Here is a 26,299-nt window from a genome sequence, read left to right as displayed (position 1 = left end):
TCTACTTTTCAATGAAGCACGCACGGTTGACCATACTACCATGATTCTCTCGCCACATCACCATTTGTTAAAGGAAAAAAAAAAAAACAGAAACGTCGGATTAATTTGCTCGATATGGAAGTATCCGCCGTATCGACATATTCCATGATGTACACTAATGATGACAGCAGTGTCTCATGCATGTGTAGTATATACCCTAAGCGAAAGAGAAGCGCAAGCTTCTTCAAAACTAATTTATAAGATTAATGACGTTTCTTACCTCGTCAACGCCAATCTTCCGACACGCCTCGAGGAAGTTGTCGACGTTACGCCTACATCGTGCCATTGTCAGTTTAGGCTACAACAAAAATATCTCGAGGTCAGTCTACCGCTATATGAAATATATCACAAAATGGCGAGAAAAATACTCACTACAGCGGGGGAAGGAACGTGTATACTAGCGACTGATCGCGGTCTAACGTGGTTTGCCAGATGACAGAGAACGACGCCGTCCGTTAACGCCGGTGCGAGGTCCTCCGGCAATGCCATCTTTAATCTCGTCTCTATGTGCTGTTGGATAAATATATTCCTGATTGTACCGCGTATAGAGATAATTACAGTCACTTTTTATATTGTAACGGTGCTTACACTTCGCAGTTGTTCGATGAGATCAGCCTCTTCTTTGGCACGCTCGAACTCTCTTCTCATAGTAAAGGAATACTTCTCAGGCACGTTACTGTTCCACGTGACCGATCGCGGGGATTTCGGACTGCCGCCGTTTCTGCTTGGACTCTTGTTCCCTAATAAACATGCGCATACTATGAGCATGGTGTGTATTCGGTGTCCTCTCGTGTGCTGCGTGAAATGTATAAGAGAAATTTTTTTCGTACAATGTAAAATTGCTCTTATACATTAACTGCGAATGCACTTATCTACGAACAAATATATAATCTCCATTGGGATCTTGTTTGTCAGTTTGGAAATTACCTTCAACGTAACCAACCGCGGTTTTCACCAGCCTGGGCGCGTGCGCTGGGCTTGCATTTGTGGATAGGATACTACTCGAAGTTTTGATGGGCGAGCTAGGCTTTTTGTAAGGTTGCTCGAGATATTTGCCATTCTTATTGTTGTACTCGCTATTGTTACCGTTGATGATCGGCGTGTTTTGGTAATTTATTCGCGACGGGGTAACCTTCTGCACTGGCCTCTTCAACGCATTGTCCTCGTTAAAGATTTGCTTGCCAGTCAGAGCGATAGTCTCCTTGTTGTTGCCCATGTCGGTTTCGTTCTGCGTCTCGTTGCCTGGAGGCGTCACTTGCTCGCGAGGTCTGTACACGCTTAGACCTTCGTTAGCCCTCTGCTGCTTCAAAGCTTCTTTGTACTCCCTAAGAATAAAATAACTTGTAATATCAAAGCGTACACTGTCGTGATCTGCATAAGAGCATGATATGATAACTTTTATGAACGTTATCTGATGATCCTTGCTAATACGAATGATCAAAGCAAGACAGCTATATATAAAATACCGAAAGCGTTATTACAATCTCACGACGTATTAATCCTCGTGATACTTTGGAATGAAGATAAAAGATAATCCTTAATCATCTTTATTAAAAGTGGCTAGATCTCGTTTCTAGTTTTTCAAAAGGACAAACAGCATATATAGATTTCATATGCACATATTCTTAAACATTTGACCGCAATCGAGTATTCAGTCATCTGGACGCTGGAGAGGATTAATACGACAAGGTCACTTGTAGTTTGCTCAACGCATATAATACGTCACAGCATTACCAGGCGCGCCTGCCAGATGTATAGATGAGTGAATGAGTAAATGCAAACGTGATAACATGAGATAAACTCGGACGGACAAGGGCTTTTGTCGATATGCTCCAAAGCCAAGTTACCTGTAAGTCTGTATGTGATTGAACGGCCTCTTATCGTCGCCGTTCACCATCATAGCGGAACCCGTTGTAGTTTGGAGCGGGTGTACCGATTGCTGTGCGGACGGTATCTGCTGCGACTGACTCGTCAAATGCGTGGACTCCAGATGGCTGTAAAAAGGGATTGCCGGCCACGATAATGCACATGCACGCATGCAAGTATACGTATGTATATATGTAAAGCTACCGGGACAATTCGTATCACAATATCAATGGCAAACATCGAGGGAAACGCGTTCGTTTGTTCCGAGGGAAAGCACGCGGATCGGGCAATTGACCCACTGATCATCCTAGTGAGAGACTTCACTCACCCCGGTGGCGTAATCGATGTGTGATGAAGGCCGGAGATCATCGGTCTTCTAATGTCCGCTCCGTTTTCCGAGGTGCTCCTCTCTAATCTCCTCTTTTCCAGTTGATCGTGCAGTATCATCGCCTACAAGAGATTGCGCGTGAAGAGCGTAAACTATAATTTTTGGCATCTTCGTGAAAGACACCGTGACAATTAAACGGAGATACTTTTTCAGCTCAACTGCTATTAATTTATTCCTTAAATTTAGGATTAAAAATCTCCATCTCTGGATAAAAAAGAATGTTCTCTCAATTAGTTTTTCAACTAATATTGTGTTCTGTCTCAGAATTATATTTTGTCAATTATTTTAATTATAAGTTTCGAAGTGAATTTTAGGGAAAAATCAGTCTTTGATACGTTAGAGAAATGGTAAACACGAGAAAGCACGTGATTTCACTGTGCATTAAATATACACGATTACGTACACTAATGCTGTAGCATGCATCCATAATTTTGAAACATCGTTAATGTGACGTTTTATTGGGTCAAGGCTTTATAACGAGATTTGAGCGACAGCCAACAACGGCTTGTCGAGAAACTATCATTACCGTAGCTCGACTTGAGATCTGTGCGACAGCTAAATATAGCGGCTATGTCATCCTTTAAATTCCGCAATACAGAGTCTATTGCTTAAACACTTACTTCAAACTTTCAAGAAATCTAAATAGTACGATAAACTCTTGATAACAATAGCAGATATACCTCTTTCCTAATCAATTATCGGTGCTGTAACTATACTCCTATCGCTTGTAGAAACCTGACTTTTCTATTTTTGGATAGACGCCGTGGAAATTTAATTATCTTGAAACATGACGTAGTTTTTAATCCTAAATCGTTCGTACGAATAGAATCAATAGCAATCGATATTTTTATTTGCTTAATAGAAGAAATAGAGAAGGAATTGCAATTATTCCTATACACAAAAGGGACAAGTAGTGCCATCAATGAAATATAAAAATGTGTACCGGAATATTTTTCATAATTTAAATATTAAATAAGCTTCTTTTTTATTGCCAGCAATAACTAATAAAATGATGACGGTAAATCTTTTCACAATAAACATGCCCGATTGAGGTCGATTACTACACATTTGTTGGTTTAGATACTTTTTTTTTCTTGAAATAATCAAAGTGATTATCTCTGGTATCTGCGAAAGTCTTACGTATTAGCCTACCTTGCCCAACTCATCCTCCAGGGACGTGTGCTCCCCGGGTGAAATCGTGCTGGGTGTCGACGTGCCGCTGCAGGACCCGTTCACGCCTACCTCGTGCGGCAGCGTTATCGAGAGCGGTGAGCATTCCTGCCGCCACAAGCTGCGAACTTCGCCGTCATGTACCTGCACGCAAACGGTGGCCAACAGGAGGCATGTAAAAGCGTCAACATTTGTGTGCATTTTGCGCACCAATACAATTTTATTCGTGCACTTTGTACAATGATTTTGTTCAAATGCGAAATCGCACTCGGTCCTCGTTCTCTGTTTTTGTACAACAATTTATATACAAAGATTGTATGAAAATTTACAAAAAGACGTACACAATAATTTTTCTAAAACAGTACTAAGGGGGTCACATGAATAAAAGAGCGAAAGACTCTCAAGAAAGAAGCGTCTAGGAAAGCATTTGTTCTAAAGCACAATAAGCAAGTAATAAAAGTATGTCCCACGATATGCTACTGTTATTATAAAATATTTTAATAGACACGTTTATTAGCGTCTATTCACGCAAATAAGTATTTTAACTATTGCATAAGTAACGCTGCAATAACTTCATTTATCTCTTCAGCATTTTCTTCGTTAAAAGAAATAGAGACATTTGCTCCGCTTTAATCGTTCGATCCAATATGCTTATTATCCCTTAAGGTTTCCTTCAAAGAAGTAAAAGCAAAAGCGTTTGTGCTTCGGTTTATTCATATGACCGATTGTCCGCACTGGGCCTTCGGATCAGAGGTCCGCGGGCGACTCGGCGGTAGACTCGCCGAACAACTTCGCGAGGAAGTGGCTGTAGAGCGTGTGCAGAAGATGCAGCGATAGCGGAAAGGCCACGAGAGCGACGGTGAAACTAACCGCGCTGTGGATTTCCTGGGACCAGCGCTTGTCGACACCGTCGCTGGTGCTGTATCCGCTGTCGACGTTGTGCCGCCGATGCGACCTCGTGTCCAACGTCGCGTGACCTCTCGCGTCCAGAGGTGTCCGCCGCGTTCGACCGCCTCTGGCCCTCTCGTGTTTCGCTGCCTGCCTCTCCAAGTACTTGAAAATGTGCGTTCGCCCGCGAATGCATAGCTGAAACCGGCAGTGAGAACGATCACCTTAACCATACGAGACCTCGTGTTCTCGGCAAAGGAAAGACGTCCCGTGTTCCCTTTAGTTGCCCCCCCGGCGATGTATCGAATGATACTGAACGTTTTCGAGCAGCGAGGTATTGATTCATAACTTCAAATAAGGTCTCGAATAAAATACGAAGCGAAAGGCACCGGTTTCGCAATCAGTTCCGTAGGCAGACTGCGACTGAAGGAAACCGCGGAAAGTTCAATCAAGTAATACCGCGTACGGTTTTATTGGGAAAAAATTCGTCGAGGGGAGGACGTGGGAGACGTATCGCGGGAAGGAGATTTGAGCGTTTGAGCGAAAAGAAACGAATCCATTAACGCTAATGCTCACCGAGGCAGGCGGCGAGGTCAGCGGATTGTCGGACAGTCTGAAATCCACCAAGCTCTTCATCTTCCTCATCTCGTTTGGAAGCACAGATATTCGATTGCCGCTAATATCCAGCTTCACGAGCCTCAGGTACGTCAGTTCTACGTTTCAAAAAATGCGACTTAAGAACCTGATTTATCGCATTTGATCAATACTGATTGTGAGATGCTTATCTATTCGTCAGGATACTTTTAATATTCCTTCGAAATCTCCTTTCAATTCAAATCAATTTTGCTTAATGATTTTTTAGAATTAATGTATAAAAATTGATTCTCTTTCTTTGAGTCTCTCTCTGTAGCGCTAACTTTGTTAGAGTTAATATATTGAGATTTAAGCCAGCAGTACACGAGACTATTTTTCCTACTGAATTGCTTACGAGAATCAATAAGGATGCAGTTTTAGATCAGGTGACTTGAGGCTAAAGACAACGGCACACGATACTATTTTTCCTACTGAATTACTTACGTGAATCAATAAGGATGCAGAGTTTTAGATCAGGTGACTCAAGGCAGTAGGGAAAATCGTATCGTGTGCCGTTGGCTTTAATCCTGATCGGCTCTCGGCAAGCAGTCCAGCAGGAAAAATAGTATCGCGTACCGTTGGCTTTAGTTTCCAATCCGAGCAGAGATGTTTAAGCGAGATACTTATTTTTTTCCGAACAGATTGATACAATTATTTCTTAGTCGCAATTAACGCAACGAATTTATCCAAGCGTGATAAATATCCGTTGCATGCATGGCGACCGTATTAAAAAGTCGGGCCTACCTATAGGCAGGTGCACCAGCAAGTTGCTCCTCAAGTCTAGAGACCGGAGTCGCGCAAGGTCGCCCATTCGAGGTGGAAGACTCGTGATTTCGTTGCAACCTGCGTCCAGTTCTGCCAATGCTGTCATCCTGCCCAGCTCGTCCGGCAGAGATGCTAATCTGTTGTGTGCGACTAGCAAGGTCTGTAGGGGTAGCCTGCATATCTCTCGAGGTAGCGACGTCAATTGGTTTCGACTGCGAATCAGGATATTGTTTTCTTTAAATAAATTCGTTGGACCTCTCGCTAGAGCTGCATTCGCTGCGAATTGGGACTTTTCAAATGGATAATCGATTGCCATAATCGATGGTTCAATTTTAATAAATTCTTGCAACAATTATTAAGAGAATAATTTGTAAAATATCTCAGAATATTAATTTTTTAAGTAGACACAGACTCGTCAACAATTCGTCTCTTTCGTTAAAAGTCCTTTCTTCAATCAAAGAATTACTCATTTAATTACTCGAGTACATTCAATAATTAATTATGTAATTATATTAGCTAATCAATTATTATCCCAATAGCTCTTGAGGCACTAAAAACTTTTAATTGTACTATGCGTAGAGCATAGCGAGAGCTTAACGTTATCGGCGCTGTGCCGTATCACAGGACGCCTGCGATACTGTATCGCTCAGTCCGATGTATGTGTATGTAAATATGTACGCAAATACGTATATACCAACCTAAGATCGAGGTAGTTCAGGGATTGGAGCATTACGACGGTTTCCGGGATTATTCTTATGGCATTATGATAGAGATGCAGCTTTTCGAGGAATGGAAACTCCGTGACTTCCTCCGGTAACTCACTGAAACGATTCTTTGAAAGGTCTGTAACATAAAGCAGATACTCATCTTTATGACGTGCTAGATAGAGACACGATAGAGACACGAGACGGTCGTCGCTTCCGCCGTTAAAAAGAAACGTAAATTCAACTGGTGTCGCGTGATTTTAACCGGAAGTTGGCACGCGGTGAAATTATAGGACGCAGAAAAAAAATAGATCTCGCGCTGCCGAAAGCTAATTTGCAATTAAGAGCCGATCGCTCGACGACAAAGTCCCGCGTTTATCGTTGGCTCGTCGCATCGCAAAAGCATCAGCGCGAGCAATTAAACGGCGTCTCTAAATGGCGATCGGCCGATAAAGCCCGTTGCTATCGAACTGTCTTAATAAGGCACCGATATGTCTCCCATGGCAACAGCTGTGTATGTACCTCGGTTGGGGTGATCTTAGGGTGTTGCTGGGGGGGCTGTTGTGAATGGGGGCGCGACGGCCACGTGCGCGCACAGGCTCGAAACGCAGGAAAAGGACAAGGGTAGCTCAGCTGCTCCCGGCTTCGACGCTTCTTTCTGATCAATAACAGCCGTCCTCGAGGCTTGCGAACACATTCGCGAAGGACGTCTCTCGCGAGGGACTCGCATGCCGAGGGCTTCCGAAATAGCAATCGTTCTTTTAAATGCAGGCACGTGAAAATGTCTGGAGGGTGTTCAAAACTACGTAATTACGCAAGACGTCGCGAAATTGACACCATATGGCCTGAGCAGAATGGCTATCTTGTACCGTTAAGACAGCCTTAAGACAACGTTTTATATTTTACGCCTTTGTCTTGAAGTAACGCACAATACCAGACAGCCATTCTGCTCAGGCCCTTATCTAGATTACTCATTGTTAGTAAATACGTATACAATTGTCTCTCTTTCTACATGTTGAGCTTTTCATCGAAAAATTGAGTATTATTAAAGTAATTAGTCTGAATTTTTCCCTGCTTTTAAATATATCCGCTCTTGGGCATACGTATTTTTAACATCAGCGATTGACAAAGAGAAGGGCGCGGTTACTACGACACTCCTGGACTCACGTACTTGACATTTATGTTGCTTGGAGTGTCGACAATAGTCAAGACCTCCCGATAGCCTTAAAATACACAAGCCTTGATCTTATTTAACATAAGACGTCGACAGAGCAACTCGAGACGTCACAGCAGATGTTTCGCATAAAAATGGCATATAATAATTTTATTTGTTCTTGTTCAGTTAAGTATACCAGACAGATTAGTTTGCAGAAATTTTACAAACATACCCGGGGAGAAAATTAGATCCCGGAATTCGTCGATCAACGGAAATTGGCAATCGCTGCGTGTGCGACGGATACGCGATTTCCTCTAACGGGGCCGAAAGCAAAGTTTGCTCGGTTCGATTTTCGTCGATTCAATTGTCATTCTTCCTCAACGAGATAAATAAAGAGCATCCATCCACATAAATGTTGTTGCAATTCGCGAATTACATTTACAAGTATTAATACAAGTAATTATTTCTGCATCTATATAAAATAAAATATTTAATAATTATGATATAGTCGTTACGAATATAGCTGTAACGATATAACGGTAAAGGGCATTATATTAATTTATTTTCAAGTTTTCTCTCTTTTCCCCCCCGCTGGTACACAATTACTGGAATCGCAGATTGCAATAACTCAATCTTGCGAATCGCGCCCGTAATTCACCATAGCGTAGTACAATTCGTCTTCATTCGTCGAAAAATGTGGCAATTTACGCCTGAGGTTACAACCCGAGGGTGTGTCTTGACGAGCGTAACTTCGTTAATCGATCTCGATTCTTACATGCTGCGCGAACCAAGCGTATTGAGACGGGAGCGATTCGTATGGGGAGTAAATCCGGGGCGTGAACAGGGATGCCTGCAACACTTTTATCGCGCATTTAACTTTTCACCCTCAATGCCGCGAATCGATATTTTAATAAAGTAATCTGCACACTTGGAATGTTGGACAACACCAAAAAAATTCAAGTAATAGATCATTAACTTCAGTGTTTTCTTGATCATATCTGGCAGTTTTAATAATACAGACAATTTATTGCGAAAAATATTACCTCAGCCAGGGTATTAGCCTGGACTTTCCTACTCTCTAGGCGGGCGTCTCTGGCTGAGGTAATATTTTTCGCAAGAAATTTTCTGTATTATTAAAAATGCCAGATTTGGTCACGAAAAAAATGAAGTTGTTAATTACTGCTGGCGACATTGAAAAATGTTCTTGTTAGTTGATAGATTATTATTACGTAAAAATGCATGTGTTATTCTCATTTACTTTTGTGAATCCACCACTTCCTTTCTCGATAGTTACATAAATAATCGCGTGAAAAAGTCTCGGCACTGAGAAGCATCTTTAAAAAGATTTACCGATATAGATTATAGATATTTGCGGTGTCGGATAACGTGCCGAAGCGTCAATATCCTTCGTCTAATTTTAAGTCTGGTCATTTCTTAGTCTGGTAGAGTACGGTCGATGTCCGTGGCGCAAGGGCGTCGGCCTGTCTGACGAAGACGGGGCTGAGACCCCTTGCCAACCCCATGAGCAACTCCCACGCAATATTGGATTTTCTCTCGAGCACCTTCTCTTTGTGCAAAGTGGCAAAATTCTGTGGCGAACGGCCGCGTCGTCGACATGGTGGCATTGTGGCTTTCTGTCGTAGAATTCGTTTCAACAATGTATAACGTGTCGTCATAATTCGTACATTTCGGAGTGCATGTTGCTGGCGGGAGGCTTTTCCTCTTCCCGGTTCTCCCTTTCGCGAGACATAAAGTTCTATCGGTGAAAGCATGGGAGGTAGCATCAAGGAGCGACTCTCATCTCTCAATACGTTCGTTAGTGCGCTAGAGGTCGGAAAAATGCCTCACGCTTCTATTGTATCTCAAGTAATAACTCGGAAAAATTTCTTTACATTTGTTAAAAATATTATCAATAATTATATTTTATTAGAAAATATCAAATACCCCACATCTATTTAATTGCGAAGCTATGTGCTATACGAGAAGAATGTATAAGTACTTTAGCTCTTAATCAATAATTAATAATCCAAATTTTGCTTGATATTTAAAAATATGTGATATTGTCAAGTCTCAAAGAGCTGTCTTTCCTCAAAGCATTGTATCCTTTGACTTTACTAACAAGTATTTGCTTGCAGAGGTCGGTGACCTCATACACTTAATAGCACATTTGAATCCTTGTGACATTTATAATGTTCATCTCGTGTTTTGTTAAGATCTACTTTTTCTATAAAATAATGTTAACCCTCAAAGTGCTTCTGCGGGCGATCGGCCCATAACCCCTGTCCTAGTGAACACCAAGTAATAGTTACATAATATCAATCTTATAATTTTCTACTTAACAATGTAAATGTAATATAACATGGGTGTTATATTATATTTATCTTGTTGAGTAGGAAATTATAACATTGATGTTATGTAACTGTTACTTGGTGTTTACTGGAATGTTAAAAAATATAACTTTAACATGTTTTTCTTTATTAATCGCTACACTTATTACGTGTGTAATTTTACATACTTTTTTTACAGTCGTTTTACGAGCCATCGAATTATTGAGTTGAATTACGGTGTTCTAGTGTAATATAGTTTTTGTTCTCGTGCGATTTATGAAGAAGAGATTTTATCTTTTTGTGCATTATTGATCAGCATGACGCAGGTCAGTCAATACTGATTTCAAATTTAGGAATGGCCGATACAAATCGGCGGAACCGCGCGTGCGAGAGAATCTCTCTAAATATATCTACACTTCCGTTCCTAACGGTCAGACGGACGCGATAAATATCGCAGCCGTGCCCTTCGCGGTGGTTGTACAGGACGTTTCAGAAAGGGTCGATGCACCGGAACATTTCAAGGACCAAGGTCGAGGTCCTACCGTCGAGGATCGATACGCAATTGCGTGACGCGCGTACAGTGACATTATTTGCTGATAAAGGGCGTGGCAGTTTTAGAAACCTATACGCTTTTTGCAATCCCCGATTTACATCGACTAAGATAAAGGCGTTAGTAAACGGTCAATTAAGAAATATTGTTACACCGCTTGTCCCTCTTGCTAAATAAAAATGTTATTTTGATTACATTTGGGACATCAATCAAGATCTAATGTTTCACAAGTACTGGTAGATGAGCTACAACTGTAACTGCTAAACTGTCCGGCGTTCATTTCCGCCGAAGTGTCGATTTGCAAGTTGCAATACATTGAATCGATCATTCATCAGTATAGATTAAATTTTAAAATAACGAATATTGGCTGAGAAAAACTTGTAGCACAAATTCCAACGTGGAACTATTTGATTCGTGCTCGATGAGAATCATGAATCATTGATAAAAAAAGTTTTACTCCAAGGTAGTATGAATCAATGGTAGACGCATTGAGTTGCAAAGTCGGTGGGAGGATTTGCTTATTTCGCGAATAAAAGGACGAGGCTTTGGCGGAAAACGTCCGCTTCGCTGTTTCCACATTGATTTCCACGTGCTGAAGCACACGAGGCCATTGGCCCGTATAAATGTCCCGGCTAGGCGAGACAGTCGCTCTTTGACGCTCGTCTGGCGGCGGTGGCGACTCTGCCCACCGTTTCTTTCTCTCGTTCAGGTTTCCATCTAGGTGCGCGATCACGAGGGACGTGTGTTCTCGTAACAGGTAGCCTTGAAGGCCGAGCCCGGTCATTTCCTCGAACCTTAACTGGCGGCTCTGTTGTGCCGCGGTGCAAACGAATGAATCGTCACTCGCGGAAAGAGAAAATTCCAAAGGGCCGTGTGTCGAAATTAGGCACATAAAGATTTGTGTCCATTTCGATGAAACTCACGGGATAAAAATGAAAATGTTATTTCTTTAGAAATTATTATTACAAGATAAAGGAAAATACATCGGAAAACATTATATTGTAACAACTGCACTATATCTAATTGGAAACGACCTTGTTAATTCAAGAACAGTATTAAAATCGATACATATTTGTATCAACATATATTCATTTGACAGAAATAAGAATAACAATGAATTAAGAAGATTATTTTCAATTAGACTCGTACCGTTAATTGGACTGACGCATTATTTTTGTTCGTGTGTGTAAGGTATAAATGTTCCTCACCTCTCACAGAGAACATTGCAGTTGCAAAATTTAATCGTATTTTTTTAAACCGCATGACGCAGAATTAATTGTATTTTTTGAGCCGACGCAAAGTTAATCGAATATTCTTGAATCAACGAAATTATATTATACGAGTGAATTATATACGGAAAGAATTTTCTTTTAAAATTTATCCTGAAAATTATGTAATCATTTTGAAGAACTTAATGATATTTTACTAGTAAAGTGTATATGGTAAAATTTCAAAAAACACTTAGAGAGAGAGAAAGTTCTTCAAAATGCCACACGTTGTCTCACGATCTATGATTGTCAGGGTAAATTTTAAGAGAAAATTCTCCCCGTGTGTATCGATAAAACCACTCGCCAATTAATTCGTAGTGTAGGCACGAGATAGATGTGTGCATACGAAATGTAGAATTTAATTACAAATATGAATTCAGATAGCGATTAGGACGGGGCGCACGATATAGACCGCGTATATTTCCCTGGGGCGAGATAGATTGCTCAACGGCGCTATTGAATGGATAGAGGAGTTTAGGCTTAGAGAGCCGGTTTACCGCGCCTCTACCACCTGAGGATACGATGACGCACGATAGAGCTAGTAGAGGAACGGAGCGGCTCTTTTAAATACCTGTATAGAAGGGACTGTGAATATATCCGACTTACAATGATAAAACTCGCAGCACTTGCTCCATTCTCGAGTCTCAGCGAAGCAGTTTACTTTCTTTCATAAGCAAAGCTACTTTTCCTTTTTAAATTTGCCTAATTCTTGCATGTGCCAGCCGTAAGCTGGAAATAATATCCATATTTCTCACAAAACGGGCTTCTATGGACATTTATGTTTCTTAAGACTACTAATTCAATATATTTTTAACTTATACGTTACTGAAGGAATAAGAGAAGGAAAACTGATAACGTGTCATGTTTGTACTCCAACACATCGTGTGCAAAGCGCACCATTGTTGCTCGACGTTTGACAATAAAAATGTCTTGTCTTTTTAAAAGTCATGCAATGTATTCAACAAAATGAAATCTAAAGACTGTTGCGGTTTCAAGGCTTAATCGTGTGTTTTAGCCCAACGCAAAATTCGCTCTTTATAATTGAATTATAGCTACACTATCTAGTAAAACCAGTCAGACGCTAGATCGGTTTATTATGCACGCAATATCGCCGCATCGTATTTGTCTCGCGCGTTTGAGTACGGATATAAAGCCCGATGCACGAGAGGAACGAATGCCTCCGGTTTCTGGGTGTGTCTCAGGCGAATCGTTCGTTCGAGCGAAAAAGTCTCCGTGACATGTCGTCGTCGTCGTCGTCGTCGGCCACGAGAGTTGCAGGTGAAATTGACTTCTCGTTAATTGGAACGCGTCACGCACCCGACGCGTCATGGATTTCTTCTCCGACGTGGGAAAACGCAAACCTCGAAGGCGCACGGAAATTGGCCTTATTGATCGCTCGGTATTATCGGAAGACGTTATTGTGCAACAACCGTCTAAAAATAGACGGAACGTAACGACGGCTTGTTTTACAAAATATAGAGATAAAATATATAGATTGGGGAAAAAGGCATCGGGTTTTATATACGGCGAAGTATCACGCGCGGTGCTTCCGGTCGAGATCGAGGGAAGAAAAATTTTGATTTTGCAGTCGACACTCTTGGATTTTATTCGAGAGTTTCGGGATTTCTCTTGGCAGTGCCACGCGGCGAACGTTTGTTCGCCAGCACAAAATGTATTTCTGTCGAATGACGAACCTCGCTTGCGACGATGCAATAACGTAATATAATATCGATTCTGCGCCGAGGCCGGTTTCGCTCGTTACGATCAATCGGCGATAAGTATTACGCCAGCGATAAGTATATCCGGCGCCGCAATCATCGCATTAGTTCCTCCGACGCTACCTTAATCACTTGACACATAAACGAGCTAATACCCGCAACGGACAATGTGAAAAGATCTTCCAGCATTTCTTTTAAGGATGTATTGGACGGATTAGCTCTTCCAAAAATTAATCCAGAACGTCTGAAAATTAAAACTGAACACAGCATGCAATCTTATCGGCACATAATTTTAAGAAATTCGCGAAATCATAGTTTAAAGTATTGTTCATTGTAAATAGAACTTGAGTTTGATGACAATGTAGAGGTTTTTGAGCTTGCGTTGTCACTTTCCGTCGTCGATATCGCGTTATTATTAATTGCAAAACGAGCGAGAAAATCGTTTTGAAATTCCGCAGAAACATTTTTACATGTCTGAAGAATATGATACAAAAAATCAAATTGGTTTTATTGGATTTATTATTTGTCTCTCGAAAGCTCCCTATGATAAAATAGCAATATTAGAGCAATAACTTTTGAACGAGCAAGTAAAAAAATTGAAACGTTATTAAGAAAATTAAGTTAAGTAAAATTAAGTTAAAATTTTACGACGATAACATAGGTTGTGTATCTATCCAATACAGCCTTCACAGCGGGAACGAGAGGAAAAATAAGATAGATGAACATGTCCACGTGTGGTCCCCACAGACCTGGACTTTTCTCATTGTCGTCACGTACTTGCGACCGCAGAAAGCGTGCGGCTGGTCGGAGTAGGAAACTCTCGTCGGGGTGTCTACCTCATTTCTCAAAAAAAAGAAAAGAATTCCCGGATATTTCAAGTTTTCATTGAAATTTCTAGACAAAATTATAATAGTTTTTGGATCCCTGAGAGGTTTTTCTCGGTGGTAGACACCCTGATCGCTGGAGTTCTAGAAGAAGCGCGACTTTACGTCGTTAAGTCGTCCCGGGACCGTAAGAGCCACGTAAGGGCCGCCTCGGAAACCGTGGAAACAGAAGGGCCGATCGATAACGGCCCCACGGTGGTAAATATTGCCCATGGGGTTGCCGCAGTCGAGTACGCAAGGTGCTCCGCGCGCCGTGTTGTGCACTCGCGCTACGAAACAAAGTGAAATATGCACGCTCTTATCAGCGTGAAATTTGACCGAGTTACCTCTGCGGGAGGCTAGCCGGAAACTACGTGCACCGCGCGAGAATGCACTCGCCGCAGTGAAAGTCGTTTTGCATAGGAAAATATAGAAATCGAAGAAAAAGTGGAGTTCTTTTGATGAATAATAATTAAGCTTTTAATCGGCCATAACTGGCAACGTGTTTTTAACACAGAAAATTTATTGCGGGGCATGTTACATGCCTCAGTGGTCGAATTGGTGAGACGCCCGCCTAGAGAGTATGGGAGGTCCAGGTTCAAACCCTGGCTGAGGCAATATATTTTTTGCAATAAATTTTCTGCGTTAAAAACACGCTGCCAGTTATGGTCGACTGAAAGCTTAATTATTGCTAGTCAAGTACTGGCGTCAAATAATTCTTGATGTTCTTTTGAAGAATTCAAGAGCGACTCTTTTTGATCTCGCGGTAGAATCACAAGGTCTTATCTTTCTTTACCCCTTTTCTAAATAATTATAATTGACGTATGAAACTATTATGCGACATTCAATCAACGTTTCACCGATTATCTTATGAATTTCTGCCAGTATTACAATATGGAAAGCGATACATTTGACAGACATTACGTCTCTTTTATCATTCATTAAAACTCGTGACATAACCGATGGCTATTCGTTCGTTCTCAAATGTAATATACTGTGCGTTTTCCCGCACGCAAGGTAATATAAGGTCTGCAAATAATATAACATCGAGAGCCGTAGCCCCTATCGTCTTTATGACGTTGTCATTGTGACGTGGCGCAAACTTCGTTGGTTCCGCTATGACGCAAAGAATTACTGGATAGACCAACAGGAAATGAAGAATCGATAAGTCCCTTCTTCCAAAGCAAATGGACTCTTTTGAGAATTGTGCCTTGTTCGAGACGCGCGATGATTGTCGCATGAAGAGCTTGGTAGAGCGCGATTCTCACGTAATTGACTTTCGCCGCCGTCGTCATCGTCGTCATCGTCGTCATCGTCACGGTGGCGACATATGATGCCGCCGTGAAGGCCAGAAGAAAAACGACGTCGCGAGAGGCAGCACCGGTGAGAGGGAAACGGGAGGAGAGATAGAGGAAGCGAGAGAGAAGAATTGTGCACGAAAAGAACAAGTTCATGGCGCATCCGTCCTCCGGCGAGAACCTGAGAACGCCTCTTCGTCGTCGCGTGCTGTCCTTGAACCGCGTCGCTATTGCCGTGTCATTGGCGGGTGAGATCGCGTCAAAGACGACGAGGTGCACGACGAGGTGGAGAAGCACTGCGGCAGGGAACCAAGGAGGGAGCCTCTACCTCTCTTTCTCTTTTGTCAGGGACCGCCACAACTTCCGGCGACGCGCACGGACGCGAGTACGGACGAGACTGGCATACTCGATCGGATGCCATGCGGAATTCAAGAGCCATCGTCTGGACGAAACTCGGTGACGTTCACCGGCTGACGTTGTTTATGGGTAGCCGTTAGTGACTAATACACTGAGAAAAACAATTGAACGGTGTTTCCGATAAAATTTCATTAAAAAACTGATGATATTTTTCATCCGATATACAATTTAATTGGATATATTCGTTTGTTGTTATGTAATTATGTTACTGGCTAGAGGAAAAAGAAAGAATATGCGTCTTTTATAAAGGATGGGATAGCCTTGAGCATTAAATAAAGGAATATAGTATGACATCACACTGATTTAAGAAATTAGGAAAAAACAATAAAGAAATAAGATATGAAGTGATGAATTAGATACAGTAAGAGGGAATACTATAAGGAAGTTAAGAATGGAAAGAGAAAGCAAGTTGCGAAGTTTAAAGAGAGAAAAAGGAGAGAGAAAAGAGGTGAGTGAGAGAAAAGAAATGTAAATGATATAAGATCAATATAAGACTAATAAAATACAAGTAAGGAATATAAAATCCATACAAGTGTAAGTAAACATAAGCTAAAGAAAATTTAATATAGAATAAAGTTAAGTTTATAGAATTGTTAAATTTAGGTTTCAAATACAAGTAAACTAAGTAAATAAAGCAAGTAGACTCTGAGAGCCAAACGCGTCTCGTCTATTACAAATCGATTTGTATTAGATTGTTAATTAAATTTGCATAAAGTCGATACACGCAGGACCGCATTTGACTCTCAAGGCTCACTTTTCTTCGTTCCTCGTTAATTTAAAAGTATCGAGAGAGTCTTTAGTTAATTAATCGCTTATTTTTGTAAAACACTGTTAAAATTATGTGCCAATAGACAGAGCCGCTGTTTTCAAAAGTATTATTCGCATTTGTACGAAATAAAATGGAATTCTTTGTGGTGTCATACAGCCGAGCCCGCATGTTTAAAGCTAATACTCGGCCGGAGCGTTTTCGTGCTCCCGGCAAAATTGAACTCGCCGGCGCTGCAGCGCCTGGAAATCTCGTATACGCGCGTTCTGATGGACGATGTTTGGATTCCGTCTAAGCCGGCCGTCAGAGATAATTTCCACGACAGCGAGTCGTCGGCCATCTGGTACACGATTCGACCAGGCGTGAATTACGCGCGTGAAAAGCCGCGGGGGAATTAAATCACGCAATTACGCTAAAAACGATACGGACCTACGTCGGGACGTGAGAGGAAAGAAAATTTGGAAGAAGAAAACTGAATCGCCAATTAGGAGCCGAGCTCCGGAATTCCGTTCCAAATTTTGCCCGGAAAAAATCCGCACGTGGGAGAGAGAATTTCTGAAACATGACGTTTTCACGGCTCGCCTTGTACGTGGACGAGACGGCTGATGCGTGTCGAACAGTGCGTCGCATTGTGCGCGCGGCGGTCTCCGACGACGCGTTCGGCAGTGCGTGATTATAGATGTATGTACATTTGGTAGAGACGTGCCAGTGTGCATGGTACGGACGCGAACGTACGGCAGGGGAACAAAGGAGACGGTTTTTTTCGCCCGTCGGGAACGTTTCGATTTTACGCTGGCGCCGATATACTGGGTGTCTCGGCCACGCCGATTTTAATTTCGCTATTTAGGCCCTTCGATCCAAATTCGCAGGCCGATCGTTCCTTATAACCAGAGCATCGGTAATTATTCGATTATCAGCGAGACTAATCGTTGTGAATTAAATTTCAGCAAGCGTGAATTCAATTTCACTAGGCGGGAGGAATAAATTTACCACTGAAATTGGAGAGAACGTGTAATTGAATGCGTTGCACAGGAAATATGTTTATCAACGACACGCGCTTTCGCAACGTTTCCGTCGCTGATTATGTTCGCTTATTTCCGCGTGGATTCTACCTTCCGCACCACGTATTGTTTGCAGCGCGGAGTCTCAAATAAAACCCAACTTCTTATTAGCCACGTCGTTCTTTTAATTATTACACACTGAAAAAATCTTTCTTTTTCTTGTCTTCCTTATTTACTGAGACCAGACTCGGTACCAAATAAATGCATCGAGCGTGTTTTCATTATACACGTTATTGTGCTTGACGCGAAAAAAAACGCTCTGGAAAAACGTGTTGGAAATTGGGAATTTGTACTGGAAGGAAAAGCGCGAGAAAGCCGGATAATATTATTTACCGATGGAAAACGCAATCAAGGCAAAACGCAAAGATTTCATTATGACTTTTACCACGACGGTCGATGCGAAAATGGTAGAAACAGCATTGCAGAAAAGAGTCTCGCGTGCATCGTCGCGGCGCCAGATGTAGGCTTATTATATCGAAAATTTATCGTAATTGCGCGATTATTAAAAATCGCAATAATTAATTTCAGGCCTGTGCTGCCGCACGAAAGCGTTTAATCGCGACACGTACATGAACAATTGGAGCAAGTAATTATATGCCATTAGATCGCATTTAACATTCATGATTACCTACCAACTTGCATTAAAGGGAATCAGCGTTGTAAAGAATATTAATAAACGTTACAAGGAATATCGTTCGTTGAAACCAGAGTTGGGAAGTAACTCGTTACTTGTAACGAAGTTACAGTTACTTTTTTTTGGTAAACTCTAACTTAACTTTTACTTTCTTAACGTTACTTTCTCTCCATCTGTAACTGTAACTTAACTCAGTTACATGTTTTCGATAACTGGTAAGTAACTTAATAGTTACATTAATAGTGCCTTTATATATTTTTTTAAACCTCCACAGATTGCATCAGGCCTCGCATTTACACATAAATGCCTTTATCGACGCTTTACAATTCAAATGCTGATTTGATATTTTTATGTTGATTGCAAGAAAGTAGCTGCAAAGTTACGTTTCGTTACTTTTTAAGTAACCGTAACTGTAACTAATCACGTTTTTAGCGAAGAAACTGTAACTGTAACTAGACACTTTTATAAAGTAACTTTCCCAACCCTGGTTAAAGCACGCACGCGATTAAACGTCTCTGAGATTTACATCTCTTCTATCACCGCAGCCGTTTCTGTTATCGCGATCTCGCGTGAATCAGTTTGAGATGCGTTTGCGAAGGGGGCTAAAAGACGCCTCTGTTCCCCGTAATTTGCGCTCAACAAATGACGACCAGAGATGATCGTCGAGGCGCACTCGTTGGTCTCCGTTTCCACGCGCGTTATCCACGCGCGGTCGCGCCTCCCAATTTAAAAGCCGCGCTTTCGCAGATTGAGTTAACCTTAATGACGAGGCGGCCTACAAATTATACCGACGGGCTATCGAGCGGCGACACTGAGAAGAAAACGGCTGCCAAGGCACATTTAAAAAGAATTGTAATTCTATTCCTGAATAGGGAGATAACTAATATGTGTAGATAACATTTGTCATTTAGCATACGTTTTATAATAAGCGACCTTATGAATCAGCATGCAGCAAATCATAAAGCACTTTAATATTATTCATGAAACCGGGTTTTCAATTAAGAAACTGCGATTCCGACGTTTCTGACAAGGCAATTTCTCTTGATTAGAGAATAAAGTAAAATAAATGACGAAAGGTGCGTTGTCTCGTATATTTTCTATACATATGCATGAGCCGCTCGCACTTGGCTATCGCGATTTTCATTCGTCGTTCGCGAATACGTTATTCAGCTTAATGTTTCGTGCTAAGGGTGCAGCGCCTACAAATGGAGGCTGTACATTTTCAGGCGCGGATATGGCACTCGTCGGGGAGAACATGAGGGATACAAGTCCTCTCCTCTACACGTTCACGTATTTTCACGCATATCAGCGTATCAGCAAATACTTTCGAGTGCGAACTCACGCGGCGTGCGAATGCAGTTTCGATCGTGCACCCACGGAAAAAATTTCTAGATCCAATGCTATTACACTTGAATGTATCATAAAATAGGATCGATATAGCGCCAATCATATTTATTGCAGAGAAAGGAATATTTTAATCTTAAATGAAAAATTTTTTAATTTATAATAAAATGATAGTATGTATCGTCTTTTGTCGAATTTGTGCGTTGTAAGATGGAGGGAAAATTTATTCTAAACGCAAGAATCTATAAATTTACATTTATATAAGTTACTCTTGTCTCAATATAGTAAGTCAATCTCTTTTAATTCGATAGAGGAGAATAAGAATTATTGATTTTATTTTGATATTGTCTTATTTTTATGCTAAATGAGGTTGTGAGAAATATAAATGCGTCAGGAATATTTTTTCAATAACAGAAATCCTTTCGGAGGGTGTGCGTGTACGCACCAAGTGCGGCGCAGTGTTGGACAGAATGGTTGCAACACTTTTCTTTTAACGACTTTGGCAACGTGCATTTAGATTCAGAGTTACGTTCCGACATTTTCTTCTCCGAGGAATATTTGACTCGGTGTCCATTCCGAAACCATTTTGAGCGTTTCCGATCTATTGCTCGAGTAAAATTTCCCTCAGAGAAAATGTTTCGAAACGTAAATCTGAATCTAAGTGAGCGTTACTAAACTCATTACAAAAAAAAGTGTTGCAACCATTCTGTCCATCACTGCAGTACAGCGGAAAGCGGCTTTGATCTTCCGATCGTTCCTACTCGCGAAGCGAGGCGCTCGGCGTGCTGAATCGTGTCACTCGCAGCCGCGGAGAAATTGAAAGAATAAAGGATTACCGTCATCGCTGGTCATAACTGCGAGTCGATGGTAATCGAATGCGATTTCCTATCAGATTAATCTACCTTTGCTCCAAAGGCTTCGTGAAATTTAGCTCCATTTTTTATTTCCCACAAGTGCACGACGCTTATATATGTGTTATACGTAATATCGAAGAAGAAAGATGCGCGTTGTATTTTTTTATTTGGATGCACACTGGCGATGAATTACGACAATTGTTTAACCATTTATTCATTTGAGGATCAAAATTGAATACTGAAAATTAATTGAACTTTTAATAGCTCCAAGTATTAAGAACTTCAATAGCTCTAATTGAGCTCTGAGTGTTAGTTGAAGTTAATCCGTATCTATAGATTCTAATTTCGAAAATTTATGTGGTCTTCCAGGAGGGAGAAAATAAAAGTTATCCACGAAGGCTGGGATTTTTTGCGCCGTAGTCCCCGCAATCTCGTAAATCGCGATTCGTGTGCAAATTGCGTTAGCAAGAATGCATCGCAGATCGGCTGCGCTGATAACCCCCGTGTGCCTTTATCTTGTCAGATAAATTTCGCGCAATGGGATCACCACGCGGCGGGTTTGAACAATGAGCGATCGGAAGGAGCGATATTCTACGTGCAACAATGGGGACCGCGAGATTATCGTATTTTCGGCGGTGCATGCGATCAACATTGACGACTCTTAGCAAATCGGACCGTAATAGTACAAAAGCCAATTCACCTAGCGGTACGGAAATACTTTCCGCTATCTTCCTTCCTTAATCACGTGAAGAATCAGGCGTTTGTTGCTAAATAAAATATCTCTTATATCAATCTCGCTGAAAAAAACTCCCAGAGAATTAATAATTGAATTTTACTCGGCATTATGTGTATAATGAATCGTTAAAATATGAAAGGAAATTTTTGCATTCTCAATTTTGCTGATGTCCGCGAAAAATTGCACATCGCGACCTACATTTGCCACAAACACGCGATATAAATCGTACGAGTGAAAAATATAGGGCAAACCGCGATGGCTGTGAAATTAAATTCTGTTTAATCGCGCAGCCGAGAGATATCAAATCGTGTCGCTATTTATTAAACAGCGTATATAGCTGTTTTAAAATCCGGAATTACTTTCTTCTCAATATCCGACCGAACAGAAATAATTATAACTAAACAACACACAAGAATGGCCAATGCGAGTCTAAGGCAGGATGTAGATAGCCTCTACTTGTTATTTAGAATGTAGAATATAGAAAATAGAAATAATTATATCTATTCAGTTTTTATCGCACTTACTTTAAATTGCAAAAAAAGACGAAATACATACAACGAATATAAGCAGAAGTTGTACGTAAATCAAAAGCTCGATTGAAAAATTATACTAATAACTGCGGAGGACAAAAGGATCCAAGTGACCTCATCGTGTATACATCGGGAAGTTAAAGACAGGGACAAACCTGTTCTTTTCATTTAGCCTGACACTTTCTGCATTTGAAATAACATAGTTGTGTGCGCAGGCTTTGGTGAAGGAGAAAGGAGCAGAAGGAAAGAGTAGTGAAACTGAAAAGAATGTGTCTAACTCTGAAGCCGAGTACTCTAAAAAAAACTAGAGGCACGGATTGACATAGATAAATCTTGAAAAGTCCTCGGAGTGTCTTCAGGAATTTCTACGAATGCACAAATGTCCATGTGCCTGAGGCACGAAAGGATGTATCCGAAGCTTGATATCATACGCTCGGTCACGGTCGCATTGAAGCCGTGCGTAATGACAGTCAGTTTCAAAAGACGTATATTTCTTAACGCGAGCCTTTCTGGAAATGATAAAGATCGACTCTGGTACGTGGCCAATTAACCGAGGGGTCTGTAGGTGGTCTCTCGGGATCCTCCGCGTCGGAAGAAAACAATTTTCGATTCGAGCGAAACACGCTCGTAGGACGATTACTCACTCGGACGATTAAACAATAACAGTAATGAATCGGTCTTTATAGCGCTCGTATAAGACGAAGGATGGTCGGTCAATCAACAATCGTGGGCAGCGAGTGCGTAAGTCCACGCACATGAGCGTGCAATGGCCGTTGACGTTCCCTCGCGCAAATTTATCTGCCGATAACGCGGCCGGAGAGTCGACTTTGAAGTCGATGGATCGATATATGGGTCATATCGTAACGACAGACGCGAAGGAGTGTGTATACTAGACGTTGTAAGCATCTTAACGTTCGCTATACTTTTCATATCGAAGCATAATAATCTAGATGCCAGCGTATATTGTCACTAATAGCAGCAACAAACACAGCTAATGAGATAATCGATCAGTAACGGCTGATACGGGACATGTTTTATGAAATATCTCCCGATATTTTTTACCTTCTGCGATACGTTAGTTTACGGCAATTAATATTTCGGTTCGAATTGAAATGTATTAAATTAATACAGTCGCTATTTTACAAAGGGACCAGGAAATTGTACGACGAAAGAATTTCATTTTTCAATTCACGTATCCACGTTTCAAACGAAAGCTTAATCAAGACGGAAACCACAATCGCGAAGATCCAAGCAGAGATTCGCGCTTTTCCTTCGCGGCGTGTACACAGCGACATTTAAAGCACAGTTAAATGTTAGACAGAGCGCCCTGGTCTCTCCTTTATGTTTTTTACAGTTTCAAGCTCTAATGCCCTTAGCATATGGTACAAAGTGTTCCCTTTCTATAAAATGTACGTTGCATAGCATGACATATGTGTTTAATTCTACGTTGTTTCCTTCTTTGAAATATACTGTACTTTTCATCAATCTTTCATCTTTCCTTTTTCGCAAAAGTGTAGTCTCACTCAATGTTTAATGTTATTTTTTATTATAAATGTACATTACACAAAATTAGATATCTCAATAATTATTTATCATTTTCGTCTTGCTGCAGGATTATACGAGAAGATAATGCAACTTTGCATTTCTCAATTTATTATAAAAAAAATAAAGTAATAAATTTTGTTATAATATTTATACATTATATACTGTTTTAGTCGATGGGGAAACCGCTGACCAAAATCTTGTACATCAATGCCCACTAATGCACAGTGGGTATTACTTTATCTTATTATTTTCTTTTATGTTGTTTAGCTTGTTTTATCTTATTTTATTTTATTTTCTCTTTATAATTTCCCAGCAAGGCCTAATGCCCGAACTAATGCCCCAAAAATGCTTAGTAATGCCCAGTAATGCCGCAAATCTGTACACAATGCCCTCAGCGGTTTCCCCCTCGGTTTTATTATTACAGAAAAATGTACTGTTCATTCACTTGTAAGTTCCAACATGAGAATATCAAGTGAAAATTGTAGCGATAAAAGCAAAAGTTACAGTCGGCGTATCGCGAATCGGAGGGCGAAAAGGAAAAAGTAGTCAAATCGTGGCTAGCACAGCTTTCTTCTAAGCAAACTATCGATAACCCGTGGAAGATACTTTGCCTCCGAACAACGGGTGCATCGGAGCAAGGGTTACTGCAACTCCTTCACAAAGGCTGCTACTTATAGACCGTGAATACTCCTTTTGGACTAGCGACTTTCGAGAGCTTTCACAGCTTAGACGCGCGTCTTATTAATAAAATGAAACTTAAATTAATTTACGGCGATTGACGGCACTCATCCTTAGACAAGTGAAAAAACGAACGAGCTTTAACAGGCAGTAATCAGAGTCAATGTAATTAAATTCTATGAGAAAAAGAGAATCCGCGGAATAACGCTCGGTGCAATTAACAGAAATAAAATAAATTAAATTAATTTATAGTTTTATTTCTGAAGAGAAACCAGACACAGCGAATCTATTAAATTAACTTGAACCAACATTTGCGGGACTAGACTACACGAGGGTCGCATGGACGTCGCATTCCGCGTCTCCTCGTTAGTGGAATTGCCATTTCCCTTCGTACGATTTTTATGAAGAGCCGCGTATTCTGCGCCCTCCCCCCCCCGGGGATAATAAGTGCCAGTAGCACGGAATTGTGATGTCGAATACCGAGCCGGGATGCGATATTAGTGCGGCCCTGCGATAGAGTTAATTATAACTCGGCAACGAAACCATCATGTTGCCTTGCATATGCGATACACGAGGAATGGTGGCGCGTATGATACAGTGACACGCGTTATACGCAAACGACGGATAAACCGCGGCGAGTAGCGGAAAGCGTACACTGGGAAAAATTTCCGGATACAAATCGGATACACCAATTAAATGGTGTTTCCGATGGTTAATTCTTCCGATTACGTTTTCCAATTAAATTACGGATACATTCGTTGAAATTTGATTGAAAAACCGATCATACTTTTTATCGGATATACACTGAAAAAAAATTCTGGTAGAAAATGGACGAATCAGAATTCCCTTTAGGATTTACCAGATTTGTAGTAAAGTCTACCAAACTTCTGGTTATGAGATATCTTTCATGGTAAATCCTAAAGGAATTCTGGTAAATCCTAAAGAAATTCTGGTAAATCCTAAAGGGAATTCTGATTCGTCCATTTTCTAACAGACGACTGGTTGAATCCAGATTTTTTTTTCAGTGTACCATTGAATTGGATATATCCGGTTGTTATTGTGTAACTGCATTATCCGATTATATTTAATCGGACAATTTTTCTCAGTGTATTAAAAAAAAAGAATCAACCTTGTCGGCGATACGCTATTTTCTGGAACGGACGAGCAGCGATTACTCACGCCAAGGTCGGGTGTTAGGCGATTACTGGAGAACTCGTCCGCCGAATAAAACCGTTAAACGCTTTTGCGCAAACGGAAATAGACGGTGAGGAGGATTCGTTCGATGCAGAAAATGTATGGCGAGGCAATTGAAAATGCGTACAGGCGTAAAGCAATTGTGTAGATAACGCGCGGCTCCGCTCGCGCGAGTTTTGCCAAGAGTAAATCTTACGGGACTTTCGGAACCACGCTACATTCCAGCGCCTCCATTAATTTTTCCGCTACAGTCTTATGTTTTATCCATCGCGCGATAATTAGGGCCTTAGACGCGAAGGTGTTGAATTAATACGCCTCATCAAGGAGCCCGCTATAAGCTCGCGTGCTTGCTCGCGCGTGCGGCACTAATTCGCAAAGGCGATACACTCCGGCGTCTGAATCATGAAAGCTTGTGGAGTAACCGCGACCGATTTGTATTATCTACGAAACGCGTTACGATAAAATACACAGTGCACTATTACCAGTTAATTAGCTGCGAATCATTATTATTAAGCGCGCGATGGTACGTCACGCTTGTAAAGTCGCGTGCAATCTCCGAAGAACAACGAGAACCGCTTTCGATCTCTATCTTCCCCGTCCCCTTTCCCAGGCATTGCGAAATTTTCGCGCCGAAATCCTAAAATCGCAAAACATTCTACATGGTAAACGTTGTATAATAAGACACGTAAGTCTATTTGTAAGCTTGTAAAGCTTGAAATATGTTAACCGGACTGTCTTGTTATTTTTAATTCGAATTAATTTAATGATTCTTTTGGCTCGCTTAGTATACGTGGAATATTACTTAGCGTAATTTTCTTCTCCGCTAATAAATAATCAGTTCATGAACTTGGTTTCAAGATGGATATAAAAGATTAAGTAATATATTTACGCTTTTATCGCTTCTATT

At 41.0% G+C, this 26,299-nt stretch overlaps 1 protein-coding gene and 1 non-coding gene across 2 annotated transcripts in view; one reads left to right on the top strand and one right to left on the bottom strand.

The window, feature by feature from the left end:
- The window catches only part of LOC105566247 (leucine-rich repeat and calponin homology domain-containing protein 4), a 48,473-nt gene that overhangs the window by 4,476 nt on the left and 17,698 nt on the right, over positions 1-26,299 (bottom strand). Inside the window, 11 exon segments of the mRNA XM_012020110.1 lie at positions 260-337; positions 412-549; positions 628-779; positions 967-1,364; positions 1,887-2,033; positions 2,234-2,355; positions 3,446-3,607; positions 4,334-4,549; positions 4,928-5,064; positions 5,729-5,961; positions 6,448-6,592. Coding sequence (XP_011875500.1) covers positions 260-337; positions 412-549; positions 628-779; positions 967-1,364; positions 1,887-2,033; positions 2,234-2,355; positions 3,446-3,607; positions 4,334-4,549; positions 4,928-5,064; positions 5,729-5,961; positions 6,448-6,592 — 1,928 coding nt within the window.
- Positions 14,879-14,952, top strand: Trnas-aga. Its single transcript has one exon. It is a non-coding gene; the product is annotated as a tRNA-Ser (tRNA).

This window comes from Vollenhovia emeryi, unplaced genomic scaffold (assembly GCF_000949405.1).
Source record: "Vollenhovia emeryi isolate VEMERY1.0 unplaced genomic scaffold, V.emery_V1.0 DF939146.1, whole genome shotgun sequence".
NCBI lineage: Eukaryota > Metazoa > Arthropoda > Insecta > Hymenoptera > Formicidae > Vollenhovia > Vollenhovia emeryi.
The sequence above is the reverse complement of the archived record's forward strand: the minus strand, read 5'-3'. Positions and strand labels throughout refer to the sequence as shown.